The sequence below is a fragment of the Belonocnema kinseyi genome, chromosome 6 (genome assembly GCF_010883055.1).
Source record: "Belonocnema kinseyi isolate 2016_QV_RU_SX_M_011 chromosome 6, B_treatae_v1, whole genome shotgun sequence".
NCBI lineage: Eukaryota > Metazoa > Arthropoda > Insecta > Hymenoptera > Cynipidae > Belonocnema > Belonocnema kinseyi.
In genome coordinates this window covers 4349497-4363719 of record NC_046662.1, presented here as the reverse complement: position 1 = coordinate 4363719, position 14223 = coordinate 4349497, and the positions used below count along the sequence as shown (strand labels likewise).

Below are 14223 nucleotides of genomic sequence, written 5' to 3'. Positions count from 1 at the left end.
GGAGTGGTGCTGACTGAAAACAGATGATTTGGAGCGATTCGCGCGCCATCTGTTGGTCATTCTAAGGACTTATTGAACTACCCTCGTATCACATGCCCTTAAAGGGTATCCTTTTTTGGTTAAAAATTCATCTTTTCAGTACAAAATTATCTTTTTTACATTCTCATTCATGAGAGTGTAATGCAATCGTCCAAATTTTTTATCTTTGTTTTTAACGGATCTTTACGTTTTGGCACTCACTGAATCCGAAAATCATAAAATTTTATCGGTGTCTGTCAGTCTGTATGTATGTCTGTATGTATGGTTAACTGAATGTTGTAGCCACGCTAACTTTTGAAGGACTTGTCCAATCAAGTCAGCCTTTGCTACACTTCTTAAGATTCCCAAAATGAAGGCTAAGTTCGTTAAGCAGATACTTCCAAACAAAATTAAACAATTTAGAGCATTTTCAAAATTTGAAAATTTTTTTTTTCAAATTAAAAATTTGTTGTCAAAGCTTCTTATAGATGGGTAGAAGAAAGGCAAATTATCAAAATAAAAATGTTTAATTTCGATAAAAATTAGAAAAGTTATATAATTTTGAAAATTTTTTAAATGTTCTGAAAAATAAATATTTTTCTAAAAGATTGGAAAATTTCATTTAAATTCATCACTTGATATCAAATATATTTAGAAACTATATCAGTTCCATTTTTCGGTTAGACAAAAATTTAAAAAGTTTGAGCTTTTTCAAAATTTGATTACAAATTTTCTATGAGTTTGAGAATTTTTTGTCAAATTTTCTGATACGCGTCAAAAAGAATTGCAAATTATCCTAATGACATTTTTAAATTCGATAAAACTTCAAAAAGTTATATGCATTTCAACACTTTATAATTTTTCTGAAAAAGGAAAAAAAAAGTTTTTAATATGTTCAGAAATATCAATCCAAATTTCTACTAGATGTAAAATATATGTTTTTCGACACTATTAGCATGAAATTTTTGAATTAGACAAAACTTCCAAAAGTTGGATCATTTTCAAAAATATGCAATTTTGATTTTTTTAGAGATCCATAAGTTTAAAACGTTATTTTTAGTAGATTTTAACAATATTTACAAATAATATTGATGAAGTTTTTCAAGTGGATACGAATTATCGAGCGCGAAGCGCAAGTTTCGTAATGAGAATGTAATCGTCAAAGTCACAGGTGCTTTGAGAACCTTCTTTAGAATCAAATCGAAAAAAATTCAGTTGCAATTTATGGCTGTAATTCCTCAGAAGTTTAAATCACAGTTTTCGATTTAAGTTATAGTATTTACAATATTTGAAAAGATTTAGTTAAAGTGTACGCATTAAACGTACGTAAACGAGCGCGAAGCGCCGCGCGCCCAGCGTGCAATGAGAATGTGCCCGCCCAGCGGGCATATTTTTTTTAGACAATTCATACTTTCTGGATTAAAATTCCACTTTTTTGTAAAAAATTTGTCTTTGTGGTTTAAAGATTCATCTTTTTTGGTTAAAGCTGCAACTTTTTGGTTTTAAATTCGTATTTTTTGGCAGAAAAATCAACTAGAAATTATGGTTTTTATCGAGAATTTATCTTTCTTGGTAAAAAATTTTGTTTAAAATTGATGTAATTTGTTGAAATTTGTTTTCGTATAAAATAAATTTTCTTCGCTGAAAATCCATCTTTCTGGTTAAAAAACTCATCTATTTTGTTCAAAATACAATATTTTCACTTAAAATGTTAGGAATTTAAATAATTTAAAATTTCATTTAATATAGCAGTACTGAGATTAATTTCAGTTAAAAGAATTTAGGTCTTTAATTTTTTGAAGAATCTCCTCATATCCCCTATTTTAGATTAAATCTAAAATTCAAATTATCTGGTTTTTGTCTCTCGTTCGTAGCTTTTTATTAAAAATGATTAATCAACTGTAAGGGTTTTGCGTAAAAATGATTATTCCGCTTCGTTTTATGTGTATATTTGGAATTGCAAAACAGTCTTACAACTGTCACACGATATTTTGCCAATAAAAGTTATTGCAGATTTCATATTCTATGAGACGGATGGTAGCTTTTATCACCACGATAAAAACTGATTGCTTTAAAGTGCGAATTTTGCAGGGAGATTAAGAGAAAAAATATATTTCATAATACTGCAATTAACCTTCAATGTCCAGATAGTCAGATACTTTTACCAATTAGGTATAGTATCTTACCTTTGAAAGTTTATGTTTCACTATGAATATATTGCTTATTTCTCAACATTGACTTTAATTTTCTTCATGTATTTTGAAAGTACAGCTCTTGTGAAATTAATTTTTTTAAAGGTGGGTCTCAATTAAAAGCGACTTCAATGAGGGTAATTGGATATTTTTAAATATATTTTTTTGCTTGTCAACTTGAAAGAGCAATATAAACTGAATGAAAATACTTAAGGAAAGTGTTTCTAAACAAGAGTAAATATTTTTTGCAATCATTAAAAAGTATCCTATTTGAATTTTTCGCGGCAAAAGAGGGCAATGCTGATTGGGTGACATATCAATATTAGTGCTCAGCCAATCAAAATGCCATGAACGCCAACCAGGATGGGCTGAAACAGTTTTTTACAGGCGTGACATCAGAATGTCACCGAGATGTTTGAATAGTGATTTCGAAACTTAAAAAAAAAAGTTGTTCTCAAAAATGAAGGATTCAAAAATTCATTTAAATAAGCTCCAATATTTAGAATTTTATGCAGTATTTAAAAAATATGTTCCCTAAAATTCACGCAGTTACCCCATGGGCTCCTCAAGTTAAAAGCTTTAAAAAGGAGCCAAAAGGCTATATATAGAATTTTGGGTTTAATTTATAAGAAGCCAAATTGTTTAAGTGGAGAAACTGGAATGAAAAAAATAGTACTTACTTCGAGTTCCATTCTTAGAGCTTCATCGAAACCGACAGCCGCAAATTTCGATGTACAATAATCTACTAATTTGGAAATTCCTACATGGCCTGCTAAACTGGCTATACTAACTATATGGCCCTTATTTTCCTCCATCATTTCAGGAAGGAACGCCTTCACTGTCTGTAACAAAATAAAAAATTATTTATTAGAAATCCGCAACTATATAAATTAAATAACCATGATCAAAGTATAAAATAACAATTTTAATAAATTAAATTCCTAATAAATCAACATTTAAATTCTTTTCTAACGCCCAACACTCAAATTTAATGAAGAAATTCTTGGAAAATAAATAAAAAATTAGAATCCAAAGATTAAATTTGGACAATACATTTCTAAGGTATACCTGGAAGTCAACCGTTAAGTCGAACTTCATAAACTGAGGCCAAACGGAGAAGCCATTTTGTCTAGTTTTTTGTAAAAATAATCTAAATTCTAAAGAATAGAAAGATGATCCATGGATATGCCGTTTTTGTTTGGAAAAACTTTATTTTTTATTTAATTATCGAAAAAATGTTGCCCTATTAGCATCAAGACGATAACACCACAACGCTGTAGAGTAGTATTCTATTATTCATTTAAAAAGGGAGTAGATAAAACAGTTTGCTACATCTGTTTTTGCTTTCAAGAATTACAATACTTGTTACCGGCCATGTCGGGGAAAGAGAATCTGCTTGGTTCTGTTTTTGGTGGTCTTTAGGTTAAGTATACAAAAAACTAGACAAAATGTCATCCCCGCATGTCTTCAATTTATGAAGTCCGATTTATAGATGATTTCCAAGAGCCTTAAATTTCTCAACTCAAATTAAAAAAAAAAACTTAAATCATATAAATCTTTTTAAATTAAAAGAAAAAAAAGAGCTGTGTTCTAGAATAAAAATAAATACAGTGAACTTCCGGATATTTCAAAGTTCATCTATTTCATGCTCCCTACATACGCTTATTTCAAATCGCATAGTTACCTCACTTCCCATCACTGTCCACGTAGGTCACGCCTGCGTCATTGGATGACCAATTAAAAAGAGGCCTGAAGAGCGGGAAGCACTCGCTAGTTTGAATTATGATGGTCGGTATAGTAATATTTTTCAAGTGAGAATGTGTTTTCTCAGTCATGTTACAGTCTTTTGTCGATTGAAGACCTTTCAGTTTCACGAAATAAAAGAAAATAACCAGAAAAGCAGGCTAGTGTATTAGATCGGGTATTCTAACTTACATTTCGGACAGTTGATTGTATTTAATGAATGTTCTTTTACGTTTAGAATACTTCCTCAAAAAAGCGTATGCACTCCTATGTCAAGCACTATGCTACCCTTCCAGACATTTCCACTTATCCTAGCACGACCGCGACGTCATGAACAAAACTCACTATTCCGCGAAATACTTGAGTCGTTTTTTACTTTATTATATTGATTTTTAGTTGCAAAAGTGTACTATTTCCAGGAAATGTTATATTTGTTACGTCGTACGTCAACGAAAACACTGCAATACACGTAGAACTGCAATTATTAAACTGCGCATGTGCCGAAAAGCGCGGGTCTATTTAAAATGACAAAGTATAAACTTATAATATTACATTAATTAAATTATTGTGTTGATAGTGAAAATTTGTTTTAAATATTTATCTATGTTATTATAGACAGTATTTATTGATTTCAAATCGACATGCGTTCATGGGACTGTTCACTCTCGAATCAAAGGGTTTCAGCGTTTGAAATCCGTATAAAATGAAATGTAACAAGCAAAACACTTTGTGACATGATCTGAATCAGCGGTATCTGGTGGATCTTTTTTAAAGATCCGATCTTTTGAAATGAGCGAAAATCAGTGAAAACGGTAGTCAGTGTATTCAGTGTGTGACCCTTTGTTGTTATTGGTTGCCCGAATAGCAGGGTGGCCATTTTTATTCCAGGAACCATTTTGAAATTTTAATTTTAAAAATTAACGTTGAAAATTCGTTTTGATTAAAACGCGCAACAATTGACGCATATAAAATGGAAGCTTCTGAAACATTCCAAGTGAACAATTTTAAATTAAATGCAGTTAAGTTCTGAAATTAAAAAATTAAAACTTTTATAAGTTGTACAGTTCGAAGATTCTAAATTTTTAAATCCTAGCTGTCACATTCAATTCAGAAAAAATAAAAACTGGACGATTATATTTTTTTATCAAAAAATTTTTTATGTTAGAATATAAATTAATTTAATTTTAAGTCGTAAAAAATTACCAACTATTCAATTTTTATTCATTTATTAAAATCTATGTTCCTTTTGAAATATTTTTATACATTCTTCGAGAACAAATTTAAAAATAAAAAATGATTAAAAATTTCCCCAGGTGTATTAAGAAAATTGCTGTTGTATTGTATTCATTTTGCTTTTATCTTTTTGGAATAAGTTTAAACCTCAAATTATTTCTGAAATTTTTACAAAACTTCTAAATATTTAGAAAATTATTCAACATTTTTCTGAAATTATCGAAAAATTCTTCAAAGTTAAAAAAACGGCCTTCAAATCTGACAGATTCTTTCTTTATGATTGAGAAAGTATTAGAATTGTTGGAAATTGGACACCACAGTTTCGCAACGGATCTCCATGCTTCGAGACCCCCTGAATTTGAAAATCAAGTTTTTACGATGGCGCCTGTCTGTCTGTCCGGCCGTCCGTCCGTAAACACGATAACTCTAGAAAAAATAAACCAGCCATTTTGGATAAAAATTCAAAAAGTGAGCGCAACATTGTCATAACAAATTTTTGTATTTTCTTGGAACTTCGATGATTAAAATTTTGATTGCACAAAAAATAATAAAAAATTCCATTTTGTGTTTAAACTATGCAGGATACGAAAAGAGATGAATTAACAAAATTCTGTTCCCAAAAAAGATATACAATTTCATTAAGAATCACTTTTTGATAGGACGCATACTTTTTGTTTTATTCGTGAGAAATAACATTGAAAATAATTTTTTTTTAAATTAAAATTTTTATCAAAGATTTCTATATGTTTACCAGAAAAATTAAGAAAGTTATTGCAAATTTTAAAAAACTTCGAAAATGATCTTTTAGTGTAAAAAAATCACACGAAACACAAAATACGAGTTTAATTCTTATCATTATTTCATTTATTAAGAGGAAGAAAAAACAAAATGAGCTTTACACAGTGGTCATATTCATTTCACAACAAACACCTGCACTTTAACCTGGTTTTGCGGAAAAATATAATTTGCTCCTTTACATATTTAAAAAATGTATCGTTAGGCCAAAAACCTAAATTGTTTGTAACTGTCAAAAGCGATTTTCGACCAACGTGGGCTTTATTTAGTCGTCGTTCATAGCGCCTCAATTGTGTTTCTTAAATGTATGCAATTTTAAACTTTTTCAAACAAATTACAGAAGCAAAAAAAACTTTAACAACGTTTTTTGGTTGCAAGTGTCTGTAGGGTATATTCTAAGGAAATGTTAATACATATACTGCCTGATGGGTGATTCACCTTGACACGTTAAAAAAACGGCCATTAAACTGATTAACCTTATCATTTTCTAATGTAGGTCGGGAATTATGGCAATCGGTAGTTCTCGAGATGTTTTGACAACATTTTGCATAATAATTCAGTACATTTTTAGAATTGTTTCTGTTGCTCACTCGAGGCCTGACATGGTTCTTCTTGACTTCGAGAAGCGAACCACGTTCGTTATCGAATTTGCGGCACCAGCTGAAAAAAATATCATAGCCAAGGAGAATGAAAAGAAAGAGAGGTATCGAGACCTTATCAGGGAGTTGCAACGATTGTACCCGGAATATTCTGTTAAACTAATCGTCCTTATCATCGCCGCTCTTGGAGGTGTCAAGCTTTCACTCGCTAATGGCCTAAAAAGCATCCCAGCGTGACAACAATATGCTAAAACACTTGCGGGAAAAATGCAGAAGGCGGTAGTCCTTGGGTCGCTCCGTGTTCTCAGGGTGCTGGGAGCGGGTGCAATTTTTCAGATTAGCACCCGCTCCTGGCGAAATCCTGCGGTTGTCCTTATGACAAATTTTTAATTATACATATTATTATTATTATAAAAACATTTCAGTGTCGAAATGTTGTCACAGGCTTATACTGCCCAACATGTCTAAGACATTTTTGGTTAGAGTTGGATTTTTTATTTGATCATTTTTGCATGGGGCTGTCCCGGTATATATCATCAGTCACGGACGCATTTTTATAATGCAATCAAGTGATATGATGAGAGCCGTCTGCCCAGACATATTGGACAAAACCTGATTTTTACCCCATCATTGACGGACTGGGTTGCAGTCAAGTATACGATGGGGGGACCTACAGCTTAAGGTGGGTTCCGAACCACCAGAACCTCGGTAAAGGTACATTGAAAATTTGTAGAGGTACCGGCTCAGGGATCGAACCCAGGACCTCTGAGGTGAAGTCCGGGTGTCTAACCAACTGAGCTAATAAATTATTATTATTATTATTATTATTATTATTATTATTATTATTATTAGGCACTGTCTATGATTACGGAATTTTTCGTTATGTTTACCCTGAACCGCCTGGAAAAGGGGTTAGAATTCCATAACTACAGACAGTGCGAATTTATTATTCATTAAATATTTTTGAGAAAAAAATCAGTTATACAAGACTTTATCAATATTTTCGCAGAAATATCGAAAATAAGGCAAGATAGAAAAAAGTGTCAAGAGAGAGTTTATTAGAACTTTGATAGAAAAATAATTTCATTTCTTTGACGTTTTTCATATCTTGCGGCGTTTTGAAAAAAAACGTGAGTTTTCGTTTTTCATACAAATAAATGCTATCTTCTCACAAGGCGCAGGTGGAGATTTAATCTGAAAATAAACGTAGGGGAAAAAAACGATTGAATTTTGAATACAAATTCCTGGTACTCCAAGCAAAGATTAATCCACTTCTAATCCTGAAAATTCTAAGTAATGTAGGCAATTCAAGTAATTAACTGGGTATCCAGACTTATCCAGGCAAATATGGAGTAATTTATGTAGGTAATCCAAATATTTTTCAACTAATTTGTTGAAAATTTGTTGTTTTTGTTGTTGTTGTTGAAACTTTATCTATTCCATTTTTGGTTCAAAATTGATATTTTTTAATTTAAAATTCATGTATTTTGTTGAAAATTTATATTTTTTGTAGAAAATTAATCCTGTTTAAACTTTCATGATTTTTGTTGAAAATCAAATTATTAGGTAAAAAATTAATCTACTTGTAGGAAATTTAGCTATTTGGCTCAAAAGTAATTTCTTTGTTAAAATTTACACTGTAGTTAAAAGAAATAATCTCTTGTGGTTGAAAATTCAATATAATTGGTTGAAAGTTGATCTACTTTGTTACAAATTCAGTTTTCTAATTCTTGATTATGGGTGAAAATTGTTTGGTTAAAAATTTAATTCTTTTATTGAAACTTTGTTTACAATTGATGTATTTTGTTGAAATTTCGCTTTTTTGTAGAATATTAATCTTCTTCTTTTAAAATTCACGATTTTTGTTGAAAATTTAACAATTCTGTCAAAAAGTAACTTTTTTGTTGCTTAGAATTCAAATGCTTTGTTGAAAATTCTTCCTTTTAATTTAAAAATTCAATTACAGTCAAACCTGGATTATATCCAGGTTTGACTGTATTTTAATAGAAAATTCATTTCTTAGGTTCCAAATTTAACTATACTGTTGAAAATTCGTTTTTATTTGTATAGTAATTAATTTTTTCAAACTAAAAATGAAAATTTTGCTATTTCATTTTTAGTGGAAAATTTATCTTCTTCGTTGAAAGTTCATAATTGTTGTCGAAAATTTAATTATTTTTTTGAAATATAATATGTTTTTGTTTGAATTCAACAGTTCCGTTAATAATTAATTTTTTTTGTTGAAGATTAAATTTTAAACTGAAAATTTAACTACTCCATTGTTAGTAGAAAATTTATCTTTGTTACTTGAAAATTTTACTATTCGGTTGAAAGCTGACCTACTTTCTTAAAAATTAGTTGTTTTTTTAAAATAAATTTTTAATTTAAAAATTTAACGATTCAGTTTTTAGTGGAAAATTGAACCTTTTTAGTTGAAAATTCAAATATTTTAGTAGAAAAGTAATTTTTTAAGTTAAAAATTCAGTTTACTGATTGACGATTGACTGTTGAAAATTAATTTTTTTTTAATTTGTCTTTCTGATTTAAACATTTATGTATTTTTTTGTGACATTTTTTCGTGTAGAAAACTTATCTTCGTCGTTGAAAATTATTCATTTTTGTCGAAAATCCAACTATTTGGTTCAAAATTAACAGGTTTTTGTTGAACATTTAACTACACGAATTTTTTTAGTTTAAGACGCTTCATTTTAATTGAGAATTATTTTGTTTATTCGAAAATCTATTATTTTTACTGTAAATTCAACTATTCTAGTAGAAGATTCATTTTAGTTAAAAATTGAACTGGTTTGTTGAATAATCGTCTTTTTCAGTAGAAAATCTATCCTTTCAATTAAAAATTCAACTGTTTAGTTAAAAGTCTATCCAGATTGTTAAAAATTCAACAATTTTAACAATGACAAATAAATATAAAATAAATAATAAATTCGGTTAAAAAGTAATCAGTTCAACACAAGTATTTTGTATTATTTACAATTTAGAAACAAAATTTTGCCTTTATTTGTATTTTTTTTTGTATTATTTTTTTGTAGTGAAGGTGAACTCGTGAATGGAAGCGGACGCCGTGGAAAGTGCATGGTGAGATCCCTTTTAAATGACCCTGACATTGAAATACAAACATGCCTGGCTGGAGTTTGGCGAATCATTGTAAACCAGGTCAGGTTAAATACCCCCATCAGTATATTGCCATCATCGTGACCATGAAAAACTTAATAAATTATGCCCTCTCATAAATACACTGAATAAATAAATAAATAATAAGTTTAATAAAAATATTCCCTAATGATTTGAACTAAGAACTTAAAACATTAAATATTTAAAAATGAGAGATTATGGGTTTCAATCTTTTTCAATTTTGATCAACGGTTGGTCATTCTATTTTTAAATATCAAGATATTAAAGGTTAGTTTCTGTACATATTAAAAGATATCCGCACTTTTGTCAATTAGTTCACTCTATTCGATCAATTTACAGCATTATTATTACTGTGCGGTGACAAAAATATTAATAATCATCATTTTTCCACAAGTTTATGTGCAACACGAAACATTAACTATACGCTTCATCAAGTGAACGACAGATGTCGTCAGAACTTTTCACGAAACTGACTATAAGCTTCAGGAAGTGGCCGCTAGAGGGATTGCGTTTTCTACACTTAGACCACGACTTTAATTTCTTGGATGTTTAGTCGGACATATCGACTTTCGATTTTCGATAAAAAATGAAAAAAAAAAACATAAACTATAGACTTTTTTAAATAGTTAATAATTAAATAATTAAATAAAGTATTACGTTTCAACAAACGTGTTCAATCCTTTTTTATTCTATAAGGAAATTGATATAAGGTATATCTTGTTGAAAGTAAAGGTTACATTTACCGCATATGGGTAGAGCTTAAATATGATTTATGTTGCCATATAACCAGGAAATGATTGATGGTGTCTTCCATATAAAGTTTAAGGGACTCACTTTACAGCCTTTATACGACAGCCGCGAACGGTACTAAAAGTCACTGATGACTTTGACCTAGACTTAAAATAATTTCAATTAATAATAATACTTTTTTTAATATGGAAAAATTCTTGAGGTTTTTAAAACTTCTCCCTTGATATATCCTATTTAACAAGTCAGAAATATATGAATTAAAAATTAAAATTTTTATTTAAAAAACAAATTTTGAACAACAAAAAAATGATTTTTCAAAAAATAATTAAATTTAAAAAAATTCATTTACAATGAATCTTTAACCAAAAACAAATTATATTTCGAAAAAATTGTTGAATTTTTTATCAAGTAGATTAATTTTTAACCAAAATATTTGAATTCTCAAAGAAAAATGTCATAGTTAATATTTCAACCAAAACAGATTTTCATTTTTGAAAACAAACAATTGAAGTCAAACAAAAATACAAATTTTCAAAAAAATAGTTCAATCTTCAGCCAAAAACACGAATTTTGAACAAAATAGTTTACTTTTAAGTGAAAAGGAATACTGTTTAACAAAATTGTTTAATTATTAACAAAATATTAATAACTTAATATAATATAATATAATATAATATAATAATATAAAATATAATATAATAATAATGTATGTAATAATAATAATATAAATAAAATAACTTTAAACTAAATAGTTGAATTTTCGACCAGAGATAAATTTCGAACTAAAGTGAAGAATTTAAAAAAAAGACTTTTTGACAATATTGTTGATTTTGTTATAAAATAAATTAATTTTTAACAAAAATAGATGGATTCTGAGAGGAAAATGTAATAGTTAATATTTCAACCAAAGAGATTTTCATTTAAAATGAAAAACAATTAAAGTCAACAAAAAATACCTATTTTGGACCAAAGCGTTAAATTTGCAGCCGATAAGCCGAATTTTAAACAAAATAATTGACTTTTGAAGAAAAAAGAATACTTTTTAACAAAGTAGATTAATTTTCAACCAAAAAGTTGAATTATAAACTAAAATATATAAACAACTAGAAAATGAATGTCTAAAAAAGAAGTTGAACGAAGTTGTTAAACTCTCAACCAAAATGTAATTTTTTACCAAGAAGACGAATTTTCCATAAAATTAATTTTCATCAAAATAGTTGAGTTTACAAAAAAAATCATGAATTTTCAACCAACAATTTTTTAACCAAAGAAAAAAAACAATTCAAATCTCATTTTTAAACAAAGTTGTTCAATTTCCAATCAGGTATAAGTATTTACATTTTTAACTGAAAAGATAAATTTTTAATTAAAAATGGAATAGTTAAAATTTCAATTCAAAAAATTAATTTTTAGCAACGAAAAACAACTAATTTTCAACAATATAATTAAATTTTCTACCAAAATAGATGAACTTTCAACCCAACGAGATGAAATTCCAACAAAATAGTTAAATTTCCAACGAAAAATATGTTTTTGAAAAGATTGTTGAATTTTATACAAAGTACATTAATTTTTTTTACCAAAAAGTGAAATGTTTAACAAAAATCGCGAACGTTCAATAAAAAGTTTAATTTTCTACCGAAAAATAAGGATTTTCAACAAAATAGATGAATTCTTAACTAAAAAATATCAATTTTGAAACAAAAATAGAACAGTTAAATTTTTAATTAATAAAATTAATTTTCAACAAAAAGAACAACAAGTTTCCAGTAAAATAGATTAAAACTATTTGCATTACTAATGTTAATTAGACGGAATTACCTGGATTACACTGGATCACAATTTTATGACTTGGATTACGTCAATTTCTTCGAATTAGGTAGATTACAAGTATATACCCTCGATTATATTTGGATCAACGGATTACAATGGATTGTTTTGATTATTTGAATTACTCTAAATTATTTACATTAAAAATGGATTACTTCGAATTACAAGTTGGTTACACTGTTTTATAGTTGTATTTCAAGTGGATTACTTATATTACCTAAATAATCTGGATTACAAGTGGATTTCTGTCGATTACCTCGCACTAAAATTGGATTGCGCCGCATTAAAACTGAATTTCAAGTGGATTACTTCAGATTACGAGTAGATTATTTCGTATTACAGATACATTACTCCGGATTATAACTAGATTGCAAGAGAATCACTTGGATTGCCCGAATTACTTTTATTTATCTAGATTACAAGTAGATTAATCTACATCATAATTGGATTATCATAGATTACCGTACACCAAAAGTGGATTAGATTGATTAGAACTGCATTACAATTAAATTACACCGGATTACAAGTTGATTACTTAAATTACTTGACATATGCCAGATTACAAGTGGATTATTCCCAGTTATAAATCTATATAAAGTTGATTAGCTGGATTGATCGGAATTATTTGTATTACAAAAGGGTTGTAAGTGGATTGTAAGGGATTATCTCGTATTACAAGTGAATTAATGCGGATTCGACATGAATTTCAAGTGGATTATTCTAGATTACAAGTGGATTACTTTCAATTACAAGTGGTTCACTCCGAATCATTTAAATTATTTGGGATTGTAAGTGGATTACTTGGGTACTTAAATTAGTCGGACTTAACAGGATTTCAAGTACCTAGATTACAAGTGGATTATAAGTGGATCACCTCGCATTGTAGGTGGATTAATTCGCATTAGAACTTCATTGCAAGTGGATTAGTCCAATTATTTTAAATCTGCCAGATTACAAGGGGATTTCGCCGGAATACAAGTGGATTAGTGTTGATTACCAGATGAGACCCTGCTGGAAAACCCTGTACGTTGTACTGTGATGTTGAAATTCGAATATTAACACGTCCCACTGGGCACTTCAAAATCCCATTTAATTAACATGGGGATATTTTGAATTAGCGAAAAATTGAACTCATGTTCCAGGGTTACATCGAAATCTGCCAAGTTTTTTAGAGATTTAGGAGAAGTGCCTACGAAATAAAACCATACTAATAACTTTTATTTCCAACCCACCCCCACCCTCCCAGCAGCGTCCCAAATATGACCCGCAAAAAAACTACATTTTTACGTATTATTGTTATTTTTTAGCAATTTTAAATTGTTTGAACAAATGTAAATTATTTGAACAATTATTGATTCCCAAAAACTGTTTCTAAAAAATCGTCTTTTATGATTAAAATGTAATTGCTTGTCATTGTTTGGAGTAGTAAATTTCCCTAAAATCATTCTGCAATTATTTAAACAATTGATTATTGTTTATTTTCAAAATTTCTAAAAATTAAGTCAGAGATAAAAAAATTACATAAAATAGAAGACATAAAATTAATAACAATTTTAAAAGTATTTTTGGAAAAGTAATTATTTCAACAAATTATATTTGTTTAAACAATTAAGAAAAGGTCCATTTATTCGTTCTATACACTATACAGTCAGAAACATAATTGTATGTGCTCTATTTTATTTCATTTTTTTAGTTATCGAAAAAATCGGAAAACGAGGTTCAAAATGACATTTAGAACGCAATTATGCACCGATTTTAGAATTTTCTTGTTTGAAAAATTCAGAACTAAATTTTTCAGAAAATGGTGCGAGTAGATTTTTTATTTTTTTGTTTATTTAATTTTTATTTTAATGCAAAAATCGAAAAAAATGTCGATTTTTCTAATTTCATTTTTTATCTTCTAGACAAAA

General features: G+C 28.6%; 1 protein-coding gene across 2 annotated transcripts in view; it reads right to left on the bottom strand.

Moving 5' to 3' along the window:
* Positions 1-14223, bottom strand: part of LOC117175661 (epidermal retinol dehydrogenase 2-like) — a 97074-nt gene that overhangs the window by 2296 nt on the left and 80555 nt on the right. For both annotated transcript variants that reach the window (XM_033365386.1, XM_033365387.1), the window contains exon 5: positions 2891-3052. In XM_033365386.1, coding sequence (XP_033221277.1) covers positions 2891-3052 — 162 coding nt within the window. The remainder of the gene's footprint in view (positions 1-2890; positions 3053-14223) is intronic.